The sequence below is a fragment of the Alternaria incomplexa genome, assembly GCF_024043165.1.
Source record: "Alternaria incomplexa strain BMP 0042 chromosome Unknown scaffold_4, whole genome shotgun sequence".
NCBI lineage: Eukaryota > Fungi > Ascomycota > Dothideomycetes > Pleosporales > Pleosporaceae > Alternaria > Alternaria incomplexa.
Window position 1 is genome coordinate 443,195 of NW_026249853.1, and position 27,599 is coordinate 470,793.

At 52.7% G+C, this 27,599-nt stretch overlaps 7 protein-coding genes across 7 annotated transcripts; 4 read left to right on the forward strand and 3 right to left on the reverse strand.

Annotated features, from left to right (window-relative positions):
- Nucleotides 1-3,634: 3,634 nt before the first annotated feature.
- On the forward strand, nt 3,635-4,830 carry J4E90_003347 (uncharacterized protein; the record flags this gene model as incomplete). The annotated part of the gene is made up of 4 exons (XM_051432918.1): nt 3,635-3,867; nt 3,919-4,305; nt 4,651-4,656; nt 4,710-4,830. The coding sequence occupies 4 exons, from the start codon at nt 3,635-3,637 to the stop codon at nt 4,828-4,830; spliced, it is 747 nt and encodes a 248-aa protein (XP_051292816.1).
- Nucleotides 4,831-7,280: 2,450 nt separating this feature from the next.
- J4E90_003348 (uncharacterized protein) lies at nt 7,281-8,507 on the forward strand (the record flags this gene model as incomplete). Its single annotated transcript, XM_051432919.1, has 1 exon — nt 7,281-8,507. One exon carries the CDS (start codon nt 7,281-7,283, stop codon nt 8,505-8,507), a length of 1,227 nt encoding a protein of 408 aa, XP_051292817.1.
- Nucleotides 8,508-11,936: 3,429 nt separating this feature from the next.
- On the reverse strand, nt 11,937-12,839 carry J4E90_003349 (uncharacterized protein; the record flags this gene model as incomplete). The annotated part of the gene is made up of 2 exons (XM_051432920.1): nt 11,937-12,373; nt 12,422-12,839. Coding segments are annotated over 2 exons (855 nt in total), but the record flags the coding sequence as incomplete, so codon positions are not given.
- Nucleotides 12,840-13,510: 671 nt separating this feature from the next.
- On the forward strand, nt 13,511-14,794 carry J4E90_003350 (uncharacterized protein; the record flags this gene model as incomplete). Its single annotated transcript, XM_051432921.1, has 1 exon — nt 13,511-14,794. One exon carries the CDS (start codon nt 13,511-13,513, stop codon nt 14,792-14,794), a length of 1,284 nt encoding a protein of 427 aa, XP_051292819.1.
- Nucleotides 14,795-14,949: 155 nt separating this feature from the next.
- On the reverse strand, nt 14,950-16,539 carry J4E90_003351 (uncharacterized protein; the record flags this gene model as incomplete). The annotated part of the gene is made up of 2 exons (XM_051432922.1): nt 14,950-15,992; nt 16,062-16,539. 2 exons carry the CDS (start codon nt 16,537-16,539, stop codon nt 14,950-14,952), a joined length of 1,521 nt encoding a protein of 506 aa, XP_051292820.1.
- Nucleotides 16,540-20,034: 3,495 nt separating this feature from the next.
- J4E90_003352 (uncharacterized protein) lies at nt 20,035-21,139 on the forward strand (the record flags this gene model as incomplete). The annotated part of the gene is made up of 3 exons (XM_051432923.1): nt 20,035-20,058; nt 20,117-20,227; nt 20,345-21,139. The coding sequence occupies 3 exons, from the start codon at nt 20,035-20,037 to the stop codon at nt 21,137-21,139; spliced, it is 930 nt and encodes a 309-aa protein (XP_051292821.1).
- Nucleotides 21,140-21,625: 486 nt separating this feature from the next.
- Nucleotides 21,626-24,480, reverse strand: MSH2 (MutS-like protein; the record flags this gene model as incomplete). Its single annotated transcript, XM_051432924.1, has 2 exons — nt 21,626-24,271; nt 24,325-24,480. 2 exons carry the CDS (start codon nt 24,478-24,480, stop codon nt 21,626-21,628), a joined length of 2,802 nt encoding a protein of 933 aa, XP_051292822.1.
- Between the last annotated feature and the right edge of the window lie 3,119 nt (nt 24,481-27,599).

Consider the following 27,599-nt stretch of genomic DNA (forward strand, 5'->3'; position numbering starts at 1 on the left):
GACTTCCTTCACCCAAAGAACCTCACATGCTGACCGTGGTGCTTTCTAGTTCTCATAACACACTTCCAGACTTCAGTAGCATCTTCTCGTGCGCTCAGCGCGATGAATGAACGCAAAAGTTACAGTATACTCACAGCACTGGTTTGCGTTGCCCGGATCAAAGACCTTTGGATCTTTTTATGTTTACCATTATCCACTAATTATAGGACCCATACCAATGCCTTCCATAGAAGCGAAGTGGTTTCAAGGCGGAACAGAGTACCAAAACATGTGGAATCTTAAAAGCGAAGACGGAGAAGCTATGGCTCCCACGATGTCAGCGTCATGATCTGTAGCTAGACGATACATAGCTCGTGATGAGGGGCATGCTCAAGTCGATCGCGGCAAGATTCCCGACTTCGCTCAAGACTTACCCATCACACACCTTCTGCCATGTGGCATTCAGCCTTCATTTTCATCGGCGCCGAAAAGACTCGAACGATGTCTATGACAGTTCCGGAACCGCCTCGGTGTAAGCTGTGAAGCCTTTGAGTGTTAGATTGCTATGCTATGGGACCCTTCGTACTGTGACCACAAAGATCGAATGCTGAAAAGTGGTCTAACGAATCTTATGTGCGAAAGATCTTTCATGACAATACGTACCTGTACCCCGTATGTGTCACTATCGTCGATGATGTTAGTCATTTTGTATTCCTGATAATCTCATTGTTGTCTTCTCTTGATTGCTCTATTGGTTGCTCATGTTGTCAGAATACGAATGAAATAGCGCGATGACTCTCTGGAACCTAATGTGAGACTCGTAATCATGGAAACCGATATCATTGCTTCGGAAGGCGACGAGATGTAAGCATATCGAATATTGACCGAAGTCGTAGCGTCCAACCGGTGATGCTTCCACAATGTCACATCTCCGAGTACTTTGCGAGCCATTCAATCCTCCACGCCTTGCACAGCGGAGATGGGCGGTTCCGAGCACGCGTCACCCTTCCGGAAGCCTCGGTGACAGACCCTGCCCGTTCGAGCGATACGTGGATGATCTTCCTATAGCAGCTTCCGAAAGCGAGCTCAACACCCAACCGTTGCAACCCAAAATACCGGGAAAGGGTGGGACGGAATGGTGCGGAGGCGGAAGAGGACTGAGCGCTGCGCGGCGCACGGGGACCTACCCCCTAACTTACTCTTACGGTGATGTTCTGGCCCAGACGACTGAGTCAAGCTTTGCCGTAGGGCCATCTCCACCACGGTACTTGTTGGCGTTTCAGAGACCCTGCAACAAATCTTGCACAGCGAGGCGACGTTGGTAGACGAATGTTGTAGCCTCACGACGGAGCATAACAACAATTATACCCGGGTTTGATGTTTAGTATTCATTTGTTCGCAAGGTTGTCTGCTCCTTCCAAAGTCGATCGCGCTTGGCTTTGAGGGGAAGTTGCTTATCGTGAGACGTGGTGATGGGTCTGTTCCAGCATTTTTTCCATGTGACAGGATCTCGTGAAGACTGAGTCGAACCAGAGGAACCGTTCATGATGTTGAGGGGCCCTAGTATTAGAGGCTTGCGGCGTATTGTAATGTGTAGCTGATAGACCTGTGCCGTGCTCCGTCTCACGATATCGGAATTGCTAGGCATTTCTGTTGTTGGGACTTCTGTAATATGGTGCATCAACAACATGCCATTTTACTCAAACCTAATGAATTCGAGCCTCCGCCAGAAAAAGGCCATGTCAATCTCACGAAGCGCCTACATGGGATGCAATTTCGGCAATGTGCACCGAGATGCAGAGCGGCTTCGACGTCGCATTGGAATGTCGCAGTCGTCTAGAGTTAGTACGCGTCGCGCGCGGCCCGAGGCATGTTAATGCTGGAATACTGCGATCGATAAGGGCAGCAACGGCGGCCAGCAGCGGTGATGCCGGCTCGGCCGGCGGCGGAAGTTGCCGTTGATTGCTCGCGCGCGCGGTACACGCCCGCACGTGCTGCAGTACAAGGTACCAGCAAGGGAATGATGGGCTGTTGATAGAAGACCCAGAAACCACCGGGGAGGGAAAGTTAGAGTTCGGCTCGACTGCTAATGAAAGCTTGCTGCTGCCGACTCTTCAAGCGGCAAGCGAAGAGGGGCGTGATCCCCACACCACCCAGGTCATCGGGCCAGCCATAGTTACATAAGCTTCTCCACCGATGGCATGGGCTGGTTGAAACAGCACGGATCGGCGCTGCACTTGGGAAGTCGTCGTTGCCAGCCTCGATATGGCACCATGACTTCCCAACTGTCCGCAGTAAGCCCCGATCCAGCCCATGGGTAGAGCTGCATACATGCCCAAAAGCCCACCGGCGGCGAGAATTTCGGCGGTACAGCACCTCTTGCAGCGTCGATGACATCGTCGCTTGGCCTCTTCATCTCAAGGACGAAACGGCCGACGTGCCCAGGTGTGTGCCAGGCTGCCAGCGCAGCAAGCGGATTGTCTGCAAGTGCATTACCGACTGCAGCGTACTAAGCCGGCCGCTGAAGGTGCTGCACTGTGCCTCTTGGCAGGTGCGATGCAACCGATGGAGCGATGTGATTGCGCATGGATTTGCTGAATCCAGCGCTGCAGATAAAGGCAATATACGTCGCGGAATCCAGGCGCTCATTTGCTGGGTAAAGCGTGTTGGGTCAGGCTGTCTAGACAGTACAGTGCGACGCCGCACCGTGTGGGGTGTGCCCAGCCATCGATTGGATGTTCCCCGGTGAGAGGTGAAAGGGAAAGGGTCTGCTGAGGCAGAGTTCCAACGTGCTACAGTGTCGACCTGATGTGTGGGTTCAGAGGCTCTCGAGCCCTGCCAAACCGTGGTGGGCGGAGGCCCCCAGGATGCGGGCACAATGTTCCGCGGAGCGGCGCAGGCCCTGGTTCCGTCATGGTGGCCGCTGGCAAGCCGACTGATCGATGCCTGGAATGGATGCAGCGCCGCCGCGATCCCGCAGCAGACATCGAGCCGTGGGCACCAAACAGCGACGCAGGCTCGGTTGCAGCCAGAATGCATGCAGCCGTCGTGTGCGACTGTTCCCCGTGCACAACCTGAGCCCTGGACTGCTCGTTGCTATTCGTCTTCCCCGGCGGTTTTCCCAGCGATAAAACGTCCCTCGCCGTAGTCAGCCGCAGAAGTCGCATCCAGTCCAGCAGGCAGTGCCCTGATGTTGTCCGCTTTTGTAACCAACGGCTCGCGCTTTTTCTCAGCCACGCTTGTGTAGTTCGGGGTCGATTCCAGCGCACTGGGAAGCCGGGTCATGGTCTGATGCGCGCCGCTCTGCACATACATACATAACTTGTGGACCGCCACCTTTCGTCACATCGCCATCGCCAGGTCTCGCCGGCCAGCTTTGACAAACGGTTAAAACTGCCAGTACGCCAGTTTACACTTCTTAGGGTTGTCCTTGGCCGTCGAGTAGATTGCCGCCTACCAAACCTTCGGTGTCCCGACACGTTCCAGTGGCCAGACTCCAGGGATTTTTAGTTGAGCTGCATGCAGGGCTGACTTTCAACGGCGCAACCTCGTCACCGGATCGCATGTGTTCGGGTCCAGGCCAACTCTATTCATAAGTTAGCAGCGCCCCTTTGTTGCATCGCCATTTCGCATACACATCTTTGCGACGCCAACCATGACGACACCAGCAGATACTGGAGCGGTGGACAAGGGCAAGAATGTGGAACGCGGCACCCTGGGCAAATATGTGAAGCGGATGAGCACTGTGTTCAAGAGGGAGAAATCAAACAAAAGTGTACCGACCCTGGCGCCCGAGGCATCGTCAACTCCTCAAGTCGCGCAGCAACAGCCTGTCGAGAAGGAAGTTGCGCAGCCGGACCAAACCATCCCGGAAGTCGCACCTGCCACGTGAGTTCTATAACGCCGTGTCGTTGGAAACATGCGTACTAACTTAACAAGACCTATCACTCCCGCCGTGTCAGTGCCATCAACTCCAACTACCAAGGAGATGGACCGCAACGCCATGCAGCAGGAGAGAGCCCGCGCCCTCTTCGCCAAGTATGGCCTCACCCTTGAGTCACACGAGTGGATCGCTGCACCAGCTCCAAAACCCACCGTCCAGCGTGTCGAAAAATCGATCCGTATGCGTGTCCATCGCAGCTGCCACCGCTGCGGAACCCTTTACGGCTCCGACAAGGTGTGCCTACAATGCGAGCACAAACGGTGCAAGAAGTGCCCTCGTTTCCCCAAGAAGAAGACGCCGGAAGAGAAGCAAGCCGAGAAAGAGGGTATGGAGCAACCCAAGCGAAAGAGAATGCTCACTATCCGGACTCGTGGCGGGGACGAGTTGGTATATCAACCTGCGAGACAACGCATCAGACGTAACTGTCATGTGTGTGAGAATTTGTTCGTTCCCGCAACGGCGAATATCTGCAATTCATGCCAGCATGTCCGATGTACGAGATGCCCACGCGAGCCAGCCAAGCTCAGCAAATGGCCTGATGGCTACCCGGGCGATGCTGAGCCTGACAGCGAGACGGAGGTGGAAAAACAGCTGGAGAAATTCAGACGGACCTGGCGAAAGCCGAGGACTAGGGTGCGCTGGCAGTGTGAGAAGTGCAACGGCCTGTTTCACAATAACTCGCCGCAGTGTCCTGGATGTGGGCATGAGAGATGCGACAAGTGTACAAGATCACCGTGAGTATACATCTTGCAGGAAGTCACAAACATCTATCGCTAACATATCACAGTGTCAGGAAACCTGAAAAAGGGGAGCATTTCGATTCCCAGGTCGTGGCGGCCGTGGAGGCTAAGCTGCGAGCGATGGATGTTGATGACAATTCGGCTCCATCTGCAGCGGAGGCTACCTAAGAGGCCAACGCTCGAACAGGATAATATACGCCGGTTCCCGATTCTTTCCAGATCTTCTTACCCTATCTTTGCACCAGTGTTATGCTCTACTTGACAGTGATACCAGTGGAAATCAGCCGCTTGTATTTGCACGCGTGGACTCACGACCATAACCCATCCACTGCCGCGCTCGCTATCATCACTGCGCGGCTGGGGGTCCTGTTTCACAATAAGTCAGCATTAACATGTCGTACAGCCCCCACCTTCATGCTTCGCCCCTCTACTGCCCACTGGTTTGGTATGGATTCCACCACAATACCGGCCTCAGAAAGCCACACGTGCTCTAGATTATCTCGAGACTTCTTCCATCGCTCAGCGTGTACGAACATGATGTGTAAGCCAAACGACGTAGTGTCGTAACTGCACCTTTGTTCATAGCTTGTACATGTACATTCCCGAGGAAACTTTTGCAATGCAGTGTAACCTCTGCATGTATATCTGTACCAGCCAACTGACTATCTCCTGGGGTTGGCATGAAGTGGCGTTTCCCAGCGCGTAATTTCGGGCTCTTGTTCTACAGTTCTCCACCACGCTAGGTGTATGTTGTGTCTGTACAACGGGTACAGCGGGTGTCAGGCACATTGTTCGGGACATCTGAGGCTGGTATTCCGGTTGGAAAGGTTTATTGATACGCCAGAGACGAGTCACATCTAGATAACAGGTTAAGGCTTAACCGGCCGTGGCTCTTGATAAGTACCTAGGTAGTGACCGGTGTGATGTGAGTAATCGTATAGTCTTAGCGCTCTTGTGCCACTGCAGGACTTCACTCTACAAGTCCTCATTCTCATATCAGCGCTTACCCATCACTTTGATCATCTCGACTCCGCCCAACGAAGCCTGCTTACTCGATGTCGCACAGCGAGCAACCAAGCGGGGAAGCCCTGGAGTGGCACAGACGTCCTCGTCCGCGTGCTGGAACATCACGACCCCTCGAATTGTCCTCAAGGTCCTTCACACAACGCTAGTCTCAAAACAGGAAATGCTGGTCAGTGGATGTTTGACGGCTCATATAGTCTGTGAATACATCTGCTAGTCATGTTGATGGCTGCACAAGGAACGACATCAAGGGAGGTATCCTCGATCGTTATTGTCGTTCCCGCGGCATAGTTCCGCACACCACAAGCCTTGTATGTAGCAATCTAGTCCCCATCAAGCAATCCCATGGTGACGAGTCCGCCAATGGCCAAGATTTGTCCCCTGCGTGCATCAGTTGGACCCCACTTCCAACAGGCAGTTCTCTTGTCCGGTTCGAATCATCTTGATAAGCGCAGAACCTTGGAAAAGCAGAGTTTATAGATTAATGTGGCGTTCTGAGATCCTAATCCAGGTGATCGGTTATCCGGATCCTTGATAACCGACTGCCAGTTGCGGAGATTGCTTTGGTGGACTGGGCGAACGATTACTATTCAGGCAGGAAGTTATGGGGTCTATATTAGGAGACGCATGGTTAACTATGCAGTGATATTTGGGCAATGTAAGCTAGTATTGTATCTTAGCGGAATGCACGGCTGTTAGAACAGCGCATCCTAGATGATTCTGGCATAAGCTATACCGCGTGTTACCATGTAAGCAGCTGTTTCGCTACATCATGGAGCGAGATTGTGTAACGTTGAAGAGGGGGATGTTCCAACATATTCGAGGCACAGCTCAGCACAAGACTTCAGGTATTCCGGGATTGTTCCGGTGGCATGGCGTACGCTTGACGTGCTCCATGTTTATTGAACTCTCTCCCTGTCGATTACTCACCATCCTCACCTGAGCAGTCTCTGGATGAACACGCTCGTAGGTAGGTATGGGTATCCCAACTGCATCGTAACACATGTCAGCTGCGATGAGGGTCGTACAACGGCTGAGTCGTAGCAGTACGCGATAGGTGCTGACATAGCCTGCAAGACTCATGCCGATGTCTGGTGCGTCGTTGAAGCGAATTAATTCGTTCAAAGATGTATTGGCTTTGTAGATGTAGACATGATGTCTGTCGGGTTAGTACGTGCTGCGGGGATAAGTGGCGCCAGAGCCTGGGGACAATAGGAGCATAGCCTATTATGACGTGACGTCCAAAAGCTTCCGAAACGCTTTCATTCTACGCGCCGTTTCAGGCGCGTGGCTGTGCACCAAGGACTCACCAAACGAAGAGCGACGGCTCACTTGCAATTCTTGGCGCCAAGTCCCAGCTGAGGCCGATACCAGCGCGGTGCGACCGCTGCCCAATCATACGGCCCCGGACGCCGAGAGCGCAATTACGGGGTAAGCCGCTCGTGAATGATCGCCAGCGCGTGTTTGCACGAACCTACACGGGGGTTTGCCCTGCTCTCTCTTGAATGATCTCTCCACACTCTCTGACACCTTCCTTCTTGCAATCTTTTTCAACTTTTCAACTACAGTCGCTCCCTTATTCTACTTTACCAACCATGCGTTTCGTATCAGCGCTTGCCGTCGCGGCGGCCACCGTCAGCGGCGCCCTCGCGCAAGACTTCGTCCTGGGCTTCAACTCGGGAGCCTCGGACGACACTGGCAAGGCCAAGACACAGGCGGACTTTGAGAAGGAGTTCACCACAGCGCAGAACCTCGAGGGCGCGCCGGGCGACTTCACCGCCATCCGCCTGTACTCCAACATCCAGTGGCAGACGACCGACACTCCCATCGCCGCCTTCCCTGCTGCCATTAAGACAAACTCCAAGCTCCTTCTCGGTATCTGGGCCTCGGGAACCGACGACATCGACAACGAGCTGAAGGCGTTGAACTCTGCCGTCGAAGAGTACGGCACCAAGCTGACGGATCTCGTAATTGGGCTGTCGGTCGGTTCCGAAGACCTGTACCGCGTGTCTGAGCCCGGCATCCGGAACAAGGCCGGTGTCGGTAACAGCGCCGAGAAGATTGTCGAGTTTATCAAGGCCGCGCGCGAGCGTCTTGCCGACACTCCTCTTAAGGATGTCAAGATCACCCACGTCGACACCTGGACTGCTTGGGTCAACGAGTCCAACGCGGCTGTCATCGACGAGATCGACTTCTTGGCCGTCAACGCTTTCCCCTTCTACGAGTCCGAGCTGGACAACAAGATTGACAACGCTGGCAAGCTCTTGAGCAGCGCCATCAGCGCAACCGAGGGTGTTGCTGGAGGCAAGGACGTATGGGTTACCGAGACTGGTTGGGCATACAAGGGTCCAGACTTTGGTGCTGCCAAGTCGACTGTGGACAACGCCGAGACATACTGGAAGGATGTCGGTTGCGCGCTCTTCGGCAAGAAGAACGTCTTCTGGTACACACTCCGCGACGCCAACCCCGCGAACAAGGTCAAGTTCGCCGTCTCCGACAACCTCTCCACCACCCCGCGCTTCGACATCAGCTGCCCTAAGGAGCAGAAGGAGTTGCCATCGGCGGAGCCCGTTAACAACGGCACTTCATCTGGTGGCTCTTCAAGCGGCAACACTACCACTGGCGGTAACAACAACGACGGCGGTAACGACAGCGACAACGGTAACAATGGCGGAAGTGACGGTGGAAGCGAGAGTGCTCAGCAATCTGGCACCGCCGCCCCTAGCGGTACTGGAGCTGGAGCTGCTACTTCGGTCTCGGTCGTGAACTCGATGGCCATGGGCTTGTCGGTCGTCTTCGCTATTGCTGCCTGGGCCTTGTAAGCGTAGATCAAGTTTCTACAACTAGCTCCCATGCTATATTTCTTTGTGTCAGTGTAAGATAGATGAATGCGTTCATATGGAGTGGCGAGTGGATCACACTCGTACCTAGTTCGAGCGACCGGTTTCGCAACACTAAGGTCTTGTAATATGCCTAGAGAATGAGATGGCTTTGTGTTAACGGCATTTCGGGCGCCATCTAGGCGAATCATGAAAGTGAAGTGTACATTGATGCAGGAGAAAGAAAAGAAAGGTGCCATCCACGCACTAGCTCATCGAGACGCGTCATGCCCCACACTCAGCCGTAGCATCGCTCCTGGCTCCGCATCCTCCACCAGCCTCTTATTTTGTTGGAATTCACAAACTAATACCCATCAATGATTGTTCGAACAACCAAGAGGACCATGTCACCAAGATGGCTCGCAATCTATTGAACCCCAGCAAATGATTCATCCCCTCATACCCTGCGTCCGATCCAACGTCTTCGCACTATTCTTCAGAGAACGCCGGCCAAAAACATTCGACCTACTGCACCCATCAGACTCATCGGCATCGGAATAGAAAAGCTGGGGGCTGCGGGTGTCGTACCGTTGCATTGAGCCCACGGTTGGGGCCATGTAGTGTGGAAGAATCGGCTGCGATTGAGCGAATGGTGGTGTTATGGGTGGTGTTGTCGACGTATGTATCTCACCTTGTCCTTGAGGTACAAAAGCTGTAGAGATAGGCGTGTTAGGAGCCGGAGAAGCCGACTTCCAGACGGTGGACTGGGCGATTGGACTGGAGTCGTGTTCAGGTGCCGTCACGGGTGTGGCTGGCGTAGGGCTCTGTGCCTGCATCGCCATGCTAGAGTGTCGAGACTGTGACTTTGGCTCTTTAGATTTCCGGAAGGGACTCATGGAAGAGAACATTGATGCTGCCCGATATCTAGGAGTAGATGTTGGTGTGTTGATTGTCGCCTTGGCTGCTCCAAATAGCCCTTGAGGCTTTGGAGCCAGAGGCTTTCTCGTAGGTGTTTTCGGCGTGAGCTTACGCTTTGTTCGCGGTTTTGCGGATCGTTCCTCGTTTTCGTCTTTGAGGGAGTATGGGGCGTATGCTAACGGTTCAATCCCAGGCTTCCCCTTCGTGTCCATCAACGACCATTTTCTCTCTTTCGACCTGGTCGTTTTGGCTAATGCCGAGGCATTCTTCGCTTTCTCTTTCTGTTCCCTCTCATCGAGCTCACGGAGCTCCTGGAAATGGATCGCCTGCAGAATCAACATGCGAGCTTCAGCGTTAATGCCGTGTTCGAAGACCTCATATACGTACGGCACAAAATCTCCCCACGTTTGTATCTGTCCTGGTAACGGGAAGATCATATTCGCCGTCTGATAGACTCTTCGAAGGTCTCTTGGTATCTGCTTTGCGCCCATGATTGTGGGCAACACACGCAAATGCTTTGCAATCAGCTCTTTGGCTTCATAGATAAGCTTGCGCATACTGCCATGCAAGGATGCATGGGCACGATTGCTGAGGTTCAGATCGATAACGCAACTCTCAGGCACTTCGAGCAAGTACCGATCGATGTCAGCATATCGAACCGGAGTTGGGATCTGCTCAGGCGGCCTGGAGCTGCCAAAAGCTGCTCTAAACAGCGCCTTCGACGGGCTTGCAGCGTGCTTTCCCAAACAAGGCTCATTAGGAACCGATGGCGTGTCGAAGAGTGCTAGATCCATCTTGTATTCCTGATCGTAGGAATAGTCAAGAATACACACATATTCGTGCCCAGGTTCCAAGCAGCCGAACAACCACTCCCACGGCCCAGACACCTGCTGGTTCATGCTGTGTATGATTCTCTTCATCGCTTCTTCAGATGTAGCGTGATCTACAAAGAACCCTGTATTCGCGATCAACTTCCCCCGTGATAGTTTGGCATTGCGGATATAGCTGATTGGTGCAGCGCCAACTATAGGCTCACATGCGGAACTGAGCAGAGGCGTGTGGCGAATGCGACATTTCTCCCAGTCAGGCTTCGAAGGCAGTACTTCGATACCGCGGCCAAAAACGCGAAGAATAGCGCAAAGACTATACGGGCTCACTGTTGCTATTCCGACAAGATCTCTCTGAGTAGATCTGCCGATATCGTAGTGCATGGCCAGGGCTTGTAGCATCTACTATATGTTAGTTGCAAATCCTTAACCAAGATACGTGATAGATGCTCACTCGTGTAGCTCGTCTCTGATTGCGATAGCGTTTGACCACGAGCAGTTGTGTTATCCACCACACTCGATCGTCCCCATACATCCACTGGCTCACGAAGCAGTGCCCAACGTGCCGATCGTCTTTAGTAACAACCGTCACTAGGATATTGTTCGCGTCCTCAGGTAGACACTGAGCTCTTATTCTTACGCGACTCATATGTATGGGTTTGCCTATACCAGAGTGAGCGATGCGTCCTTGGCTGCCGACCTAAACACTCCAATAATACCGGAGGACTTACCATACTCGGCCATTATCCCCATCTCAAGATGCGCTCTCCAACTCCACACGCCGTAATCAGAAGAAAAGTTGGCAGCACATATGTCCAGTTCTTCGTCCGTCACTGCATCTCCAGGGATAATGCGATAAACAATGTCTTCATCGACATCTGGTTCTTCATAGAGGTGGTTAGACTCGCCGCGTATACAATAGTCGACAATATCAGTGCTGGCAGGGTCGCGGTGCGCCATTCTTTCAGGTGGGGGGTCTCTTCGCGCGGTTGGTGGTAGCTGATGGTGCTTCACAGCGGTAGTCACGCTGTGCCCTCGTTGGAAATTATTTCGATTTTGATTTGATGTTCTCGCAAAATTAGTTGTCCTAGGACGTTGGAACAAGCTGAAAAGCTATCGTAGATGACTTTTCGACTGTCAGGTTCGCTCAAGCGAGGGATGCAAACCATGGTAGAGACTGGATTGCGCCCTATCATGCGAAAAGCCACGCTTGCCGCTTCCTCTGGACCCCTTCCGAGTCCAACCCCAAAGTGAACGATCAGTCCCGAAAGAGCTGTAGATGGAAGGAGCGAAGCGTCCTCGCCTAGACCTCTGGCCTGTTGAGCGGGTTGACCGGGTCACAATACGATTTGGATCCCAAGACGCGTTATCATGTCACGAACTGCACCCAAACAAAGTATGAGTTGCGCAATCGGTAGTATCCGATGGCTTCATTGGACACATCACTGCTAACACTGCACAAGTCTAATCAAGGTAGACAAGATGTGCCGGACTCAGAACAAGCGGATCAGACACCTCCGCGACAATCTTCCCATCACGATCGTGCCTTCGTCTTGGGAAACCAACATTCCAGCGCACACCCGGTAACTCAAGTCTTAACGCTCGCGCCATCTCACGTCTTCTTAACGGCGTTCATCCTACTCAAGTCAGTGGGTGCACAAATCCCATGGGAACGCAAAACTCTTACCTCGTAGTACTGCCTATCATCCGCGAAAGATACCCGACGTCTCCTTCTCGTATCCACTGGCTGCTGCCTTTCGTCAGGCGGAAGGTATTCGTCGCCACGCCACACCCCAGTATTATGTAGTCGATATATCTCGTCGCGGTCCGGCTGCCTGACCTCTTGCAGTGGTCGCCTTGTATCGTGAGGCAAAGACTGTGGCTCGAATCGGGATTGCCTCCGATCTAGCAACTCCTCTCTGTCTTCGGATCGCGACTGCCTGTGATCTCGTAACTCCTCTCTTTCCTCATAGCGCGGCCGCTGTCGGTGGGACTCGTCGAGATCTGCGATCTTCCTTCGGTCAGCCAGTTCGACCATTCTCTCTGCCTCACGTGCTGGTATCGGGAGAATAGATCCCCACTCGCCCGCTGCGTCGTAGAAGTTGATGATCTCCAGTCTCTCCGCTGGGTCATGTTAGCCAGCATGTTCGTTACACGTACCGATCTACTCACCGTCGGTCATGTCCCTCGGTTGCTCCATCTCGCTTCCTCGCCTTGTTGGCTGCGCCGATTGATCCGGATTCATCTGCATAAACCGCATAGGATACTTTGGCTGCTTCTTCATCCGTGAGACGATGCTCTGATATGTCGCGAGGTAGTCATCTCTTCGTGCACCTGAGATCTTCGCTAGCTCGTAGTCGTTGTGGAAGGGCGAGAGAAAGTTAACGAGCCAGATGATGTCGGTATCGCGACCGAGATAGTACTCGAGGCTTTCAATTAACCGCTTGGTGAGTCGCAGGGCGAACAAGCCGATGACGAGGAAGTCTGGAGCAGGTGGTGGTGGAGAAGGGCGAGGTGGTAGTCGCGGCGGTGCGGATGGGCCGCGCATGATGTCGGGAAGGGGCGAGAGGGCGTATCTGGGTTGCTGCATGTTGATGGTGTGTCGATGGAGAACAATAGTCTGGCAGTGAAGGTAGCAGTCTAGACTCAGCACATTTGGTCGCGTGCTTGGCGGTAAACGGAAGTCGCGACTCGATGGCGCGGTGACGACTGTGAAAACAAGCTCGTCCAATTTCTCGCCAACATGATCAAGTTACCGTATTTGCACCTGCTGTGCGTCCTCTGGGTTCTTGAGTGTTATTCGTTGCTATAATGAGCTTACCCAACGCGTGTGATCAATTCTCCTACAGACTGGCGTAGACAAGACAGCCCCGACCGAAGATTTGAGACTCAAGCCTGTCTTCAGCCAGTCTCTTAATCCTCAGCGCATGATATCTGATCATCTTGCACCATACACGAGTTGGCTCTTGGGCTCGATCGTCGATTTGGTACACATTGTCGTGTGCTTGGCAGGCATGTTCCTGGGCAGACCAGAGTGCAAAGAATGACCAGTCTTACTCAGAAGTGTCTATACAAGCAAATATCGAGTGATAATGTCGCGACACCACGTTTACATGCTTCGCAAGACGCTGGTTAGGAATATATGCACGATGACGTCACGCGTAGATTAGCGTGTATGAGTCGAAATGACCATTGGACGGTGCGCAGTGACTCTTGCGTACCTTCCCATGTATATAGCACCAAGTTATACTGACATTCGCAATGCAGTTACCTGTCAATAAAGAGGATAATTCAAAGATCAAGATCGACCGTCTACGATTCAACCGAATCATGGATTACCCATTCATCCCAGGAACCTCAACAATTCCTTCCAAGGTTCTGGGACCTATATCAACGGAAGGACCTCTACCTGATGAGCTTTTGTCGCCGAAACGACCTCTTGTTGACTCAAAGTCCATATTCGCGTTCTGGCATTCTGGCATCCGAACGATCCCACCCGTCCTACTACGCAACGTCCTTGCTTGGTACCGCCGCTTCTCACCACTGGGATGGACTATCTATGTCCTTGACAACGTGCCAAATTCTGCACTAAACGTAGGCAACTACATCGACACCAAGTCCTCCTCGATTGTACCGGCGGCATTCACGAACGGCACCCTAGACGGACAGTATGCTGCACAACACACCTCAGATCTAATCCGCTATCCGCTCCTGTTGAAGTACGGTGGTGTGTATCTCGATGTTGGTATCCTTCAATTCGGCGACATAAATCGTCTCTGGACCGAACACATCACCAACCCAGATTCGCCTTACGACTTCGCCGGCTTCACGCTGGGAGCAGATGAGCCGCAGATCGTGAATTTCTCGCTCATGTGTCGAGCGAACAACCCGCTTGTGCAACGCGCACATTATATCCTGCTCCAGGTCTGGGAAGGCAAGACCAACACGATCGGCACACATGCGCATCCAATGGTGTCCCACGTCCCGCTTATGCGTGTGCCACAAGAGGTTGTTGTAGAAGAAGAAGGACAGGAGAAGATGGTGATCAACGACGAAGCCATGACCGACTACGCGATTCAGATCCAATGCATGGGATCGGCGCAAGGCTGGGTGGATGAAGAAGACGGATGGGACGGGCCGAAGTATGTCAGAGAGAAGTGCTGGCTGCTCAGCATGATGGACGGGGCATTCGCACACGAGCAGATGACTGGATGGAGTGGTCAGAGGCAATTTGATCTTCTGAGCCTTCGATTACCCAAGGAGAGCGAGATTGAGACAGACGATCAAGCACTTGCGAGGCGTATTGTAGAGAAAGTAGTGGCAGACAGCTGGTGTTTGAAGCTTGGGCACGGGTTTTCGGCGAAGCTGTTCGGAAGCGACACTCTTGGTATGCTGTGGAGAAAACATCGTGGCAGCGACTGTGCCAATAGGACGTATGCGGGTTGGCTGAGGTGGGCTGAAGTGGGCTATTGTCGCGACAGCGATGTGGTACCTATGAAGGTTCCCGTGTATGAGCCGACTAGGAAAGCGAAGCTTTTGCCATGAAAGGACGAAAGGCATGATGGAATGATAAGGGCGACTTGGGCGGACATGCACTGCTCGAGATAGCGCCCAGAAATTTAGTGTAGAACTATGTCATTACACAGCCGAAGCGGATCTGCCCGCCTCCCCTTTTCTCACGCCCACGCCCACGCCCACGCTCAATGCCATCCCCTCCCTTCAGGCTTTCGGAAACTTGCGTATCGACTCGCAGACATCTCATGCACAGGTGTAACTTCATGCGCCATCATCTCTGACGGCTGCCGCGATACTGGTTCAATTGTTTGCCCATCGATCTCGCTGACAGCAGGGTTCTTGGCTCGGCGGTTCCGCCTAAACAGCAGGAAGCCTATGGCTCCAAGCACGGCCAGTCCAGCAACACCTCCCACAACGCCACCTGCTATTGCACCTTTATTGGTCGATTTACTTTCGGCTGTCGGAGCCGGGCTCGCGGGCGTGATGCTGGTAGGTGTGCAGATCGTGGTAGGGTTCGGCGATAGGTTTTGCGCATCGGCTGCGACAGCTGGCGCAAGTTGAAACTCGCTTTTCGCGTAGTCTACTAAAAGATAGTTGAAGGTCAAGAAGAGCCCTCCCAGGGTACTGTCAACATCGCCTGGATCATCTTGTCGCGTATCCGACACGAAGGCTTCGAGTGTGCTGTCGTTGGTGATGGCATACCGGCCGTACTCGTCAGATCCGCGTAGTGGCGCGAACAATTCCTTGTTAGGTATCCTGGACTGATAGCCGCCTGCCAATGTTACAATGAGATCGCCGCCGGGACGATTCGAGACGTTGTATTGCATCTTCGCCGGATATGCGGTCTCATTCTGGCCAGTAGAGTTTCCGAATGCCTGCGCAATCGCTGGAGGAAAGACGAAGCGCTGCGTCGATGGCTCAATACAAGCAATCAGCCCATCGCTTCCGTCTGGTATGAGCGGTTTATCCTGATACGTCAGGTTTGTGACCGTCACTTGTAGAGGACAGGCGCGCTCGAGGTTCCAATCGCGGATCGGGAAAGTAGTGAAGTTGGATGCTGGGTCGACCCGCGCACGATCGTATCCTCCTACAACAAGCAGGCCGTCATGTGGATCGATGCCCCTGCTACCACTCCACAGACCAAATACTTGAGATGGCGCGACACCACCTGCGACTGCAGCGCGGAGGAAGGAAGAGTTGGTTCCGAGAGGTAGACCAGATTGCACACCTGCCATCAGTCAGCTTCATTCATAGCTCGACAACCCGCATTGGACGAGACGCAAGCCAGGATTCTCACCTCCCCAGACTTCACTATCCATGACCAATGGAAAGCCGTCGACATTGCCATTTTCTTGGAACGCGACATCATCATTGAAGTAGACGTATGCACCGGTGCTGTCCTCAGCGTCGACTTGGCTGCCATTCCACTGGCTCTTGATCGAAACCGCATACGATGTAGACTTTGGCGCGTCGAAAGCACCGCCTAGACCACCGATGCAGCTGTCGTTGCTCGCAGATCCGCAATTTATAACATTGTTGATACGCGTATTGTTGAGCGTAGTCGACGGTCGGAAAGCAAAGATCTGGTGCGGAGTTCCGATACCAAGTTCAATACCACGTGCGACACCGAGACCGTCCTGTGTGACGGTGATGTTCGACCAGGTGAGTGTCAGAGGCGGGATTTCGCATTGCGCTGCTATCAGGCGAGAATTAAAGAAGACGAGGGCAGCAAGGCTGAGAGTGAAGCTACATCTTGTGCGCCATGATGGAGCCATGGCATTGAAGCGGGCTGGAGCATGTGCAGGAGAATCGGCTCGTCTCACAGGAGCATCAAGGTCAAGTCGGTGAGCAGAGAAGAGGAGGTAAGCAGACAAAGGAACCAGCTTGCGCAACGTAAGCCGGGCGCAGGTTGTGCTCCTCGAAACCGACGCCCAAAGAGATTTCTCGTACTATCATGCATCGTGATAGCAGCAGTTTTCCTGATTGGAGTAACATTCTAGTGGCGCAACCTATTGGGCGTGGGTAGCTGCATTGTCAGCTTGAAACGTCGGTTAATGCGCCTGCTTGCATGCCGATCACTTCTATCATACCTGGGATCTCGAGTGCTAGTCGATATGCGTCGAAACCTGGGTTTCCTGCTGTTAGACGTGTGTACCGCTTTTGGACGAACCGGAGGGTGCATAAAACACCCCGCTTTGTGCTTCTACATCATACATAACGACCACATGTCTACTAAAAATGGGCCACCCCAATGGAACATCAAGATCTGTAGGTGCGTTAAGCCGGCAGGCGGTGCCTACTGCCTTCAGCGTATCCTTCGAGCATCGATACACACAAGGCTGTATCTGTCAAGCAATATTATCATGTAGCGGCATATTTCTGATCATATGTACCAGCTGCGTTATCACGAAATAGACGTAACTTGAGTTGATGGACTGGCAATGGCCAAAAGACTGAAAGTATTTGTTTTACAGCTTTGTGTTCCAGTTGATACACCAGAACCCTATGGAACCTGCATGGGCTGCTTCCATAGTTTGCTCCAACGACATGAGTATCGATAGGCAAGATAAGGGTCACACCTATGTGCAATACCAAATTGCCACTAAATCACCTACCAATCCCGCCTGCTGAACAGGATCATGATCTTGGCGAAAGTGAGATGCGACGAAGTTGAAGAGACCAGATGACGTCATCTCAGGTGCTTCACCGATTCGCAACGTGTGGGGTTCGTTTACGTTCATTGCATCTAAGCAAGCGATGACTATCAACAGCGCTGAGAGCTCGATCGAATCTGGACTTCCACATATGCTTCTCCATCTATCTTCGTGCTGAAACTAAGAAGGCGAAACACTACAAATCATCTGCGCAAGTTTGCGTCCTGCGATCAGGCCTGAAACCACATCCAATGGCGTCGCAAAATAAAGCCTTCGAGCTCATATGCGGTGGGCATACGTGTGAAGTATGCGACAAGCTGTCTGAGACTCCTGACCAGCTTCGAGCAGGCGCTGAGAGTCAATGCCCTTTATCTCATGTGCGACTGGCTTGTGTAGAGTGGGCTCTAGCACGACTAGGTTCAGATGCCCCCAGGTGCGATATTCAATACAGCGGGCCATTTCGATTGAATATTTTTGGAGACTCTGTGGCGCTCTACTTGGAACTTTTCGATCTCTGTGGTACGTGAGTTGACAGCTGCCGGAGGGTGCTCACTAACTTCCCCAGCGACCTCCCCAGCATCAGGAAGATTATTGCCAAACTCGACTGGCCCGGATAACACTGTCTCAGCCATTGAAAGTTGGCTGGAAGACTGCTTAAAGAGCCACGATGGTTGCGCTAGATCGGCTTTTAGTGCAGACGTCAGCGGCCGGACAGGCGCAAGATTCCTTAAAATCGAAGAAGATCGGCTGCTCCTTCTACAAGATATAAGCCCCGCACAATATGTTTGTTTGAGTCACTGCTGGGGAGGTGGCGAGGGTATACTCCGGACAACAGACTCAAACTTCATTGACCACTCGAATGGAGGCATTCCCATGGGTAGCCTTCCGGCGACCTTCAAAGACGCCGTTACTATCTGCCGACTCCTCAAGGTTTCTTACTTATGGATCGACAGCCTGTGTATTATTCAAGATAGCGACGAAGACTGGCGTAGTCAGTCTGCGACTATGGCCGACATTTATGCGAACGCGTTCCTCACGATCGCAGCATCGGATTCTGAGAACGCTACAAAGGGTTATTTCGAACTGCTGATCCCGACTTTCGAGGTAAGCCACTTCCAGGCCACTCGGGAGTGTATGTACGGCCATTAAAAGACTCGGGCATTACGTGGCCGCTATTAAAACGAGCATGGGTGTTCCAGGAGCTTGTATTATCTCCCCGCGTTGTACACTTTGGTCCCAACGAGATTATATGGCAATGTCGACGCGCAGTCAAGTCCCAAGGTCGAAAGCGAGAAGAGGTTATATCAACATCGATCCATGATCTCAATATGATAAGTCGCGCGAAGGAGAAGCTCCAATCTAAAGATTCGAATCTTACAGCGATATGGCATGAGATGGTGAGGTTGTACAGCCAACGGAGACTTACCTACAGCAAAGATCGCTTGCCAGCAATCGCCGCAATTGCCAAGACAATGCAGTCACTCCGACCAGGCGATGAATATATTGCTGGAATCTGGCGATCGACTCTCTTCTTTGACATGCTATGGCGCACTCGTTTCGGGCAAGCTGAATGGACCGAGGGTCTGCTGGCGGCAGTCAAAAAGCGTATGGCTGGAAGCATACCTACTTGGTCTTGGGCATCCATAAGTGCAGGCGTTGAATGGGGGGTAGCGGACACGGTTCTTTCCAATGTTGAGATCCTCGAAGTCCGCTATACAGTGCATGGGCCGACCGTTTCCGGTGCTATCACTGAAGCTGCGATCACTTTACGCTGCCCTCTGATCAGTTTTTGGGACATCCGACACCGATTGGATGTGCCAATATCGCTCGAGGAAGCAATAAATGGAAGAATTTCACCGGGATCAAACGAAATGACCCATGATAATCCCCAATGGGACGACGTGGGACTGGCTCCCTGTCATGACATCCAAGCTCGGCTGTGTCTGCTATTTCTCGCTCTCAAACAAGGGCCATCTATATGGCCAGGCGATCGGCAACGCGCGCTGATTGTGATGGAGAAAGATCGTCCAGATCACTATGTTCGCCTTGGCATCGTCGATGTACATTACGCTGGGTGGTGGGCCATTACTCTCCGACCAGGAGATCCTGAGTATGTGGAAGGCTACCATGTCGATGGGCTTACGGAAAAGTACAATGATCGTCTCAAGGAGATGCTTGAAGAGATGGATACAGAAATTGTAACATTGCTCTGATCTCAAGAAGAGTACCAGGGATGAGGCAACATGCAAGGCGACGTTGCTTGGGAAAACGGGTCGTAGTGTGCAAGCCGAATATGGTTCAACTCAAATTCACACTTTCAAGGTGTAGTCCTTCTATAAAAAGCCTTCTTTGAATGGGTTCCGTTGAAGCGAAAGATCGATGGCTATGTATGTCTACGTGTGGTCTCTTTTCACGCGCGATGTCATTGTCACTCCGTGCACCGCCACGACCCAAGCCGCTGAACCCCACCAAGACATCCCTACGCCTGCGCGTGTCCCGCCTCCACGTCCCAGCCCAACCACTAGCTCCAGCCAACACCAGACGCCGACACGACAATCAACGACGCCGTAACTGCAATTACTACACGTACTCAGATACTATCGCCAAATATACAAGATGGCGCCTTCAGTCTCGTTAGTCGTACGTTCCATGGCGACACCACATACTGCCATCGCGACTGCCAGCTAATGCGGGGCAGAACAAGCTCAAGGTACAGCTCAAGCTGTCCATATCGCGACTACGCATGGTCCAGCAGAAAGACAGCGCCAAAGTAAAGCAACAAAGGAGAGAAATGGCGCAACTGATCGAGGTACGTCGGTAGCTCCTTACAAGCAATTGTCGCATCGCCTCGCCCAGGCGCAAGGCAACTGCGCGTATCCAATACCACCACACTCTCCTCTAGGTCCCAGAACTGACGTCTGTGTAGGTCGGCAAAGTGCAATCAGCGCGCATACGCGTCGAAAACATAATCCGCACCGACATCACGACCGAACTGCACGAGATCCTCGAACTCTACTGCGAACTCCTCCTCGCGCGCTCCCAACTCCTCGAATCGCAAGTATCCTCTTCAAACACCACCTCCGCATCCACCTCCACCCTCCTCGACCCCGCGCTAGAAGAAGCCGTTCGCAGCATAATATACGCCGCGCCGCGAACCGAGATCAAGGAACTGCATACCGTGAGGGCGCTGTTGGTGGATAAGTTTGGGAAGGATGTCGCGGTGGCTAGTATGGAAGGTGAAGGTGTTGCAGAGAGGGTGATGAAGAAGTTGAAGGTTGAGACACCGAAGGAGGAGCTGGTCGAGGCGTACATGACGGAGATTGCGAGGTTCTACGGAGTACCATACGGCACAGCCAAGAGCGAAGACGAAGAAGAAGACGACGACGACGAACCATCAGGTGGCGTAGCGGAGAAAGCAGACGCCGATCTCGAAGACCCTATATCGACCGACGACAGCACAAGCAAAAAGGCAGAAGAAAGGGAAGCGCTGGCAAAAGCCTCGACACCCAAAAAGTTGGGCCCGCAAAGTCCGCTGCGAGTTGTTCCGCCCAGCCCTAGTACGGATAATGTAGCGCCGAGGTTGAAGTTGCCGGGCAGTGCGGCGGCGAAAGTAGCGAAGAGCGAAGCGAATACGAAGAAGCCGGCGAAGAAGGAGGATGGGCTGGGTAAGATACCGGATGTGGATGAGCTTTCTAGGAGGTTTGCGGAGTTGAAGAGATGATGCGGGTAGAGCGACGGTCTGGTTGTTTGGCATGGGTTTCAGTGGAGTTGCCATCAAGCCTTCTACTGCAAGTACCAGTCTGGTAGGAGTACCCAGACTGCGCACGAATCGTGTTGAGAGTAAGACTTTTGGCACAGTACCAAGGGGATGAGCCCAAACGTAAGGGACGGCGCACGATAGTAATGGTCGTGATTTAAGTCTCCTACTCTTCAAGATAGCCAGCTGCTGAGCTGCGCGCAATCCTATCGATGCAAACTGCTCCTGTTCTCCACAAACCTCCCATATGGTATCACATTGTACAGCTTCCCATGTTGAACTTTCAGACATCTTCGATGCCTATACTGAGGACTAGGGAATAGGTGGTACATGTAAATTACTGGTATCATGCTAATACGCTCACGAATCTGACTAAAGCTACGACAGGCCTCTTATCCGGGTACAGAGTTTTACTACATCCCGAAACACCGTTGGCTTGCATACTCAAGATTACAAGGCCTGAATACCCTTGAAGAACCCATTAGCCATAAGCTCTGGGTTTCCCTTGACCAGCTCCCTCATCCTCTCGACTTGTTGTTTCTTCGTCAGCCCCTTGCTCTCTACCTCTTCCTTCCACTTCACCAGTACCTCCTTGAGCATTCGGCTTCCGTCCTCCACTTCCTCTTTACTGGCTTGAACGTAACCCTCTTCGTGCTTTCCAGCGAAGTCTTCCAGTTCGTCGGCCTTTCGCTTTGCCATCTTGATGACTTTCTGTGGGAAACGAACGAGCTCTGCGACGTGGATACCAAAGGACTGGTCGGAGAAACCGGGTTCGACTTTGTATAGGAGGGTGACTTCGCGTTTCTTTTGCACGGCGGTGGCGGCGTCCATGTCTGCGTCTCCGTCGGCGTCGGGTGCAGGAGCGCTGCCTTCAGATATGTGTGCTACGACGTGTAGATTTTGGACTTGTGGGTAGGTGTCCACCAGCGCAGTCAGCTCGTGGAAATGCGTAGCGAACAGCGCGAAAGCGCCAATCTCCTTGACGATGTATTCAGAAATGGCCCATGCGAGACCGAAACCATCGTATGTGCTTGTGCCACGACCAAGCTCATCGATGATGATGAGGGATTCTTTTGTCGCAGACTTGAGAATGTTTGCTGTCTCCAACATCTCTGCCATGAAGGTTGACACACCCTTGATCTGGCTGTCGCTCGCGCCTACACGAGCCAGGATGCAGTCGAAGATCGTGAGCTCGGCTTCTGAGCAAGGGACGAAACAGCCAATCTGTGCCATGAGGGCAATGACACCAATTTGCCGGATGTATGTGGATTTACCACCCATGTTGGGACCGGTAATGATGAGGAACTCGCTCGAGTCGCGAACGAGAGAGACGTCGTTTGTGATGAAGGATATATCGTCTTGCATCTCCATGCAAGGGTGTCGCGCCTCTTTGAGGACGGTGTTGCCGGTGCCGCGTGCGTGCATGGTAGGTCGAGTGTATGAGGTGGGTGCGTGGACGGAGACGTGGGCGAAGGAAACAATGACATCGAGATGTGCGAGGACGGCGGCGAGCTTCTCGACCACAGGAACGTAGGACGATGCAACTGAGACGACTTCGTTGACGAGGCCGGATTGAGTGCGGTTGTAGTTCTCTGAAAGCTGATCGAATTCTCGTCGCTTTTCTTGTAGTGTGTTGGTGGTGAAGTAGACTCCGTTCTTCTGTGTAGAGATCTCTTGGTACTGCTTCTTTTGTCTGATGCAGCCTGCTTCGTTGCGGGTTAGTCGGAAGCACCAGCCGTTGACTTTGTGGTTTTCTAGGAATAGCTTCTTCTCGGTGTCTTGGTTGAGGTCATCGCCCACACGCATGTGCTCTGACTCCATGTCGCGCTTGAGCTTGTCCAGGCGCTTTCGGATGGTCTTCAACGACTCATCAAACTCAGGCTTGATGATGAACTCGTGGTTGTCGAGCGCTTCGAGATCCACCGTCGTCTCTACCATGTCCTGCAGGCCTGCAAATGCCGTTGTGTATTGGCGGAGCTTATCCGTGTACTCCGCATCAAGCGGCTCCTTGTACTGCTCGTCCATGACCGCCTCGAGGGAGCTGAGGAAGCCCGGCAATCGGATGACGACTTGATACGCGCGCACGACGTCTTCCAGGTTTGCGACTTTGCGTTGGAACTTCTTCGCTAGACGGTACAAATCCGGTATTGACCGCAGATGCTCCTCTTGCATCGTCTGCCTTAGCTCGGTATCGTTGACGAAGGCTTCCACCAATTGCTGTCGTCGTTGAATCTCCTCGACGTTCATGAGCGGCTGCTTGAGCCATTGTGCTAACAGTCGGCTACCGGTGGGTGTCTTGCAGTGGTTGAGCAGTCCGTATAAGCTCATGTTCTTCGCGCCGTCTCGTGGTCCCGGCATGAGGTTGAGTGCCTTCAGCGCGGCAGCGTCGAGCTTCATGTATTGCGAGAGGTCGTGTTGGTAGAGCTGGTACTGTCCAAAGTTCGACGAGTCCGACATGACCCCTAGATACCGGATTAGGCATGCAGCTGAGCCCATAGCTAGCTTCAGGTCTGTCAACGGCAGCGAGCCGGCTGCTCGCTCATCCTTGAGTAACCGCGGCAGATCCTGCTCGATGTCTTTTGTGCCAAAGTCTGCGTGCGACCGCTCTGCCACAGCGCACCCGCAGTTGTCGGCAATCGTCCGAAGCTTGCCCAGCTCCACATCCTTCTTGGTAGAGTCGACTTGTATCAGGCACTCCTTGACGCCGAGCTGGATGAGCAGCGATTCGAAGTTGGAGTAGAGGTCGTTATCAAGGAATTCTGTAACACCGAGCTCCCGTACGCTTGCATCTGCAAAGCATACACCCACATTGCGTGCTTCCGATGCCTTTGCGGACACCTTGACCGCTAATATGATGGGCGCATTCTCGATCTGACCTCCCAATTCGTCCTCCAGGTCTTGCAGGTTGCCGGGTGAGGCCTGCTTGACCACCTTCCAATCCATGCGCTTGCCAGTCGATTGCCATATCTCGATACGTTTGCTGAGTCTGAAGAGTGCGTCGCGGAGGAAGTTGCGGAATACGGTGATAGTCATGGTGACAGATTCGAGGCCGGGTTCTCGTCCCAGCTTTCGGATGACGGCTGTGGTCTTGTATACCTAATAGCGTTTCAATATACTGAACATAAGCCAATGCTTTCGCATGCACTTACTGTGGTTGCGATGAACTTTGCATCTTCGCCGTGGGCGCTGTAGTAGTCGCCGCGGTCGAAGATGCGCACCGTCTCATCGTCTTTCTCAGGCAAGTTGCGGAAGAACTTGCAGAAACCCGACTCATCCTCCTCCTTGATTTCCGGTCGGGATGCCATGTTGATATGCGATAGAAAGACAATTGCGGGGTGGGACGACAGAGGAAAGAAGGGAAAAGTTGGCGATGATTGGGGCGCGCCTGCCGTTAATTGACTGAGCGCGTCGACGCGTCCAGTTCACGCTAGTCTTATCGATAACACTAAGCTCCTTGAGGACACACGGGGCGGTCATCATCAACCCTCCGCAAAATGACCGCGAATGCCAGATTCATCTCCGATTTCGAGGCTCGTCATCGCTCATCATAATCACGATCACTTTAGCTACGATCTGTTCGCTCTGGAGTCGTCTCCAACCCATTCGAACGCGCCTTCCCTGCCCCGATACCCTCTGCAACTGCAAGATAGATTAATTTGGTACACAAAGAGCATTGGAAAATAAAACCCGCAGTGATCCTCAAGCTACGACGGCTACAGCAGCGCATAAGGTAAGGAAATGGGTCAAGAAGGCAGGCAGTTGCATTAGTAGACTCCGCGCTTTCAAGATGAAGTGCGAATCGATCCCAAGGCTTCACGCTTCGAAGCCACTACGGTCGGGACCGTCTCCCAGAAGCTTCTTTCTAATCTTGGGCACAGGATCATGTCGCTCCCGGCGGCTATGCCAAACCAGATGCAGCACCCGCATGAGAGCTGCGAAAGCACGAGATGTCGAAGGAAATGAGCTCCATGCCACGTGTAAGATTGTTGTATACTCACACTACATACCTTAGCAGTCGGTACACCAAGATCGGTGTATTATGACTATACAGGCGCTCTATGACGATAGTGTGGCAGGTCGCCCGAAAAGAGCATGATGCCCAACCTTGTGTTGTGCCTGCGCAGCCACTCCTTTCTTTCACATGCGGAGTGTATGCGGAGTGTGTGCGGGGCCCCAAAGTTGAAGACGATTACTCACACCCTCACATCACCATTATATCGACCGTCGGGTGCAGTGGTAGTGTTGCGGCTCTTTCTCGTGCGTCGTTGCGCCCAGACACCTTGGCGACAAACTTCTCGGTCTCATTGACGCTGGTTGAGCCGCCAAGGTCTTGGATTGAGCCGCAAGCCTGCGGTACCGCATTCCCTATTTGGCACTTTTTGTCATCTTTGTGATAAGCAAGGTGTTTGCGCGCCAAAATTGAACCATTTTGTATCCGTAGGTGTTTCGGTCCTCGGTGATGTTGTGGAGATCGCGCGGATGGTTTTCGGGATGGGTGGTTGTAAGGAGTCACACTTGACTTCCTGTATTTAATTTGATGGATACTTCCGTCTCTTCATCGGTGCTGAAACTCTGATTACTTTGCTTCGGCTCCGCTGCTCAGCGTCGTGAGTTCCGTTACGAATCGCCTCAGCCACGACATCAACATGGCCCACAGATCAACATCACCAAGACCTGTATTGCCTCATAACCTCTTGCCAATGCATGTCCAATCGAACCCCTCCTCTGGGACAGCAACACCTATTAATGCAGTCCCGACAACTCTTTCATCGATGCCATATCAACACCGGGCTCACAACATGCACCAACCAACCAACAATGCCTATACTCCTCAGGAGTCTTTCGAGATAGTCTCGCGCATGGGCGTCAAGAAGGCGTATATGCGTGTCGACAAGAGCTTCCTCAGTGCCTGCTCCGCTGGCATGATCTTGTCTTTCGCATGCGCAACGCTCATCTCGACCAACACCTCGCCATGGTACCAGGAGAATGCTCCAGGCCTGATCAAGACAATTGCCGCGCTCGTATTTCCGTACGGTCTAGTTATCGTACAGATGACTGGCAGCGACCTGTGTACTGGCAGCTTCATGTACACGACCGTTGCTGCGTTACATCGACGACTCAGCATCTGGCGGATGTTGAGGCATTGGGTGGTAACCTTTTTTGGGAATCTCGCAGGAAGTTTGTTCGTGTCTTGTGTGATCGTCGGATGTAAGTCTCTGATAGCAGCAGCGACTTGGAAGTTTGAAGCTGACCTGTTGTGATAGACGGTGGATTATTCGACGGAAAACTATATCGAGAAGAGTCGCTCCACTTTGCTTACAAGAAGCAAGTCGAGCCAGAGTGGTACCAAATCTTTCTCAAAGGCATCGGCGCCAACTGGTTGGTCTGTCTGGCCTGCTTTCTCGGGTGTTCGGGTCGCGACTATGTTTCCAAGGTAGTGGGGATATGGTGGCCGACGTTTGCGTTCGTATCCCTGGGGTTCGGTGAGTACCACACATTCGTGTGCATATCTACAAGTTAGCTGACTGTGTATCAGATCACGTCGTCGCCAACATGTTCTTGATACCCAATGCCATCTTCCATGGCTCACCAGACATTACCATCGGCATGTATGTTTGGAAAGGTATCGCTCCTGCACTACTTGGCAATATCGTCGGCGGCGGCTTCTTTGTTGGTGTCCTCTACTGGTATCTGCACCTGCAGGGTCATGACGACACCGCCATTGACGGCCAGCGATACGAATCGATGACGAGAAGCCAGCAGGACTTGGCAGAGTGGATAAGGTTAAAAGAAAGAAAGGGTGTAACAGAAAGTCGAGAGCAGGTTTGAACGAACGGTGGTTTGGTTGCGGAGGATAGTCAGAGCTCACGACGCGGCTCGAGTTCCGCATAGCCAAGCGGGTGACGTCAAGGATGGGACGTGCTCGCGAGCTCCCCTTTTTCTGTCCTTGTACAAGCGTGTTTATCTAGAAGACATCTAACATTAGAATCAACAAACGAATAATTTTCCATCATTTTCTCATCATCCCATGTCTACAGTATCCTGTGATTGGGTTGATGTATGTAGCAGCCAGCAGTCGTGACTACAGGGCCGTTGTAACAGTTGGGGTTTGAGCGGATCCTAGGGCATTTTCCACTCCATCATCGTATTGATCGTTCTAGGTATGGCAGTTCTAGTACGTATAACAAAAGATGCCCGATCGTACATCCACGATGTCCGAGACTTTGACATCCGGTGCTAGACCTCCGATCGAGACGATGTCATCGAGACTTGCTTGCTCCTCCGACCCAGGCTTGAAGCTGCCTGTATACATATTCTGTCGCCGTGGCGGGCCATACTGCTGCCACTTCCACCAGATCCTGTCAATTTGCGCATGGTGAAGGAAGAATATTGGGTCTTTCAAGGTGTTAGCGATCGACCGCAA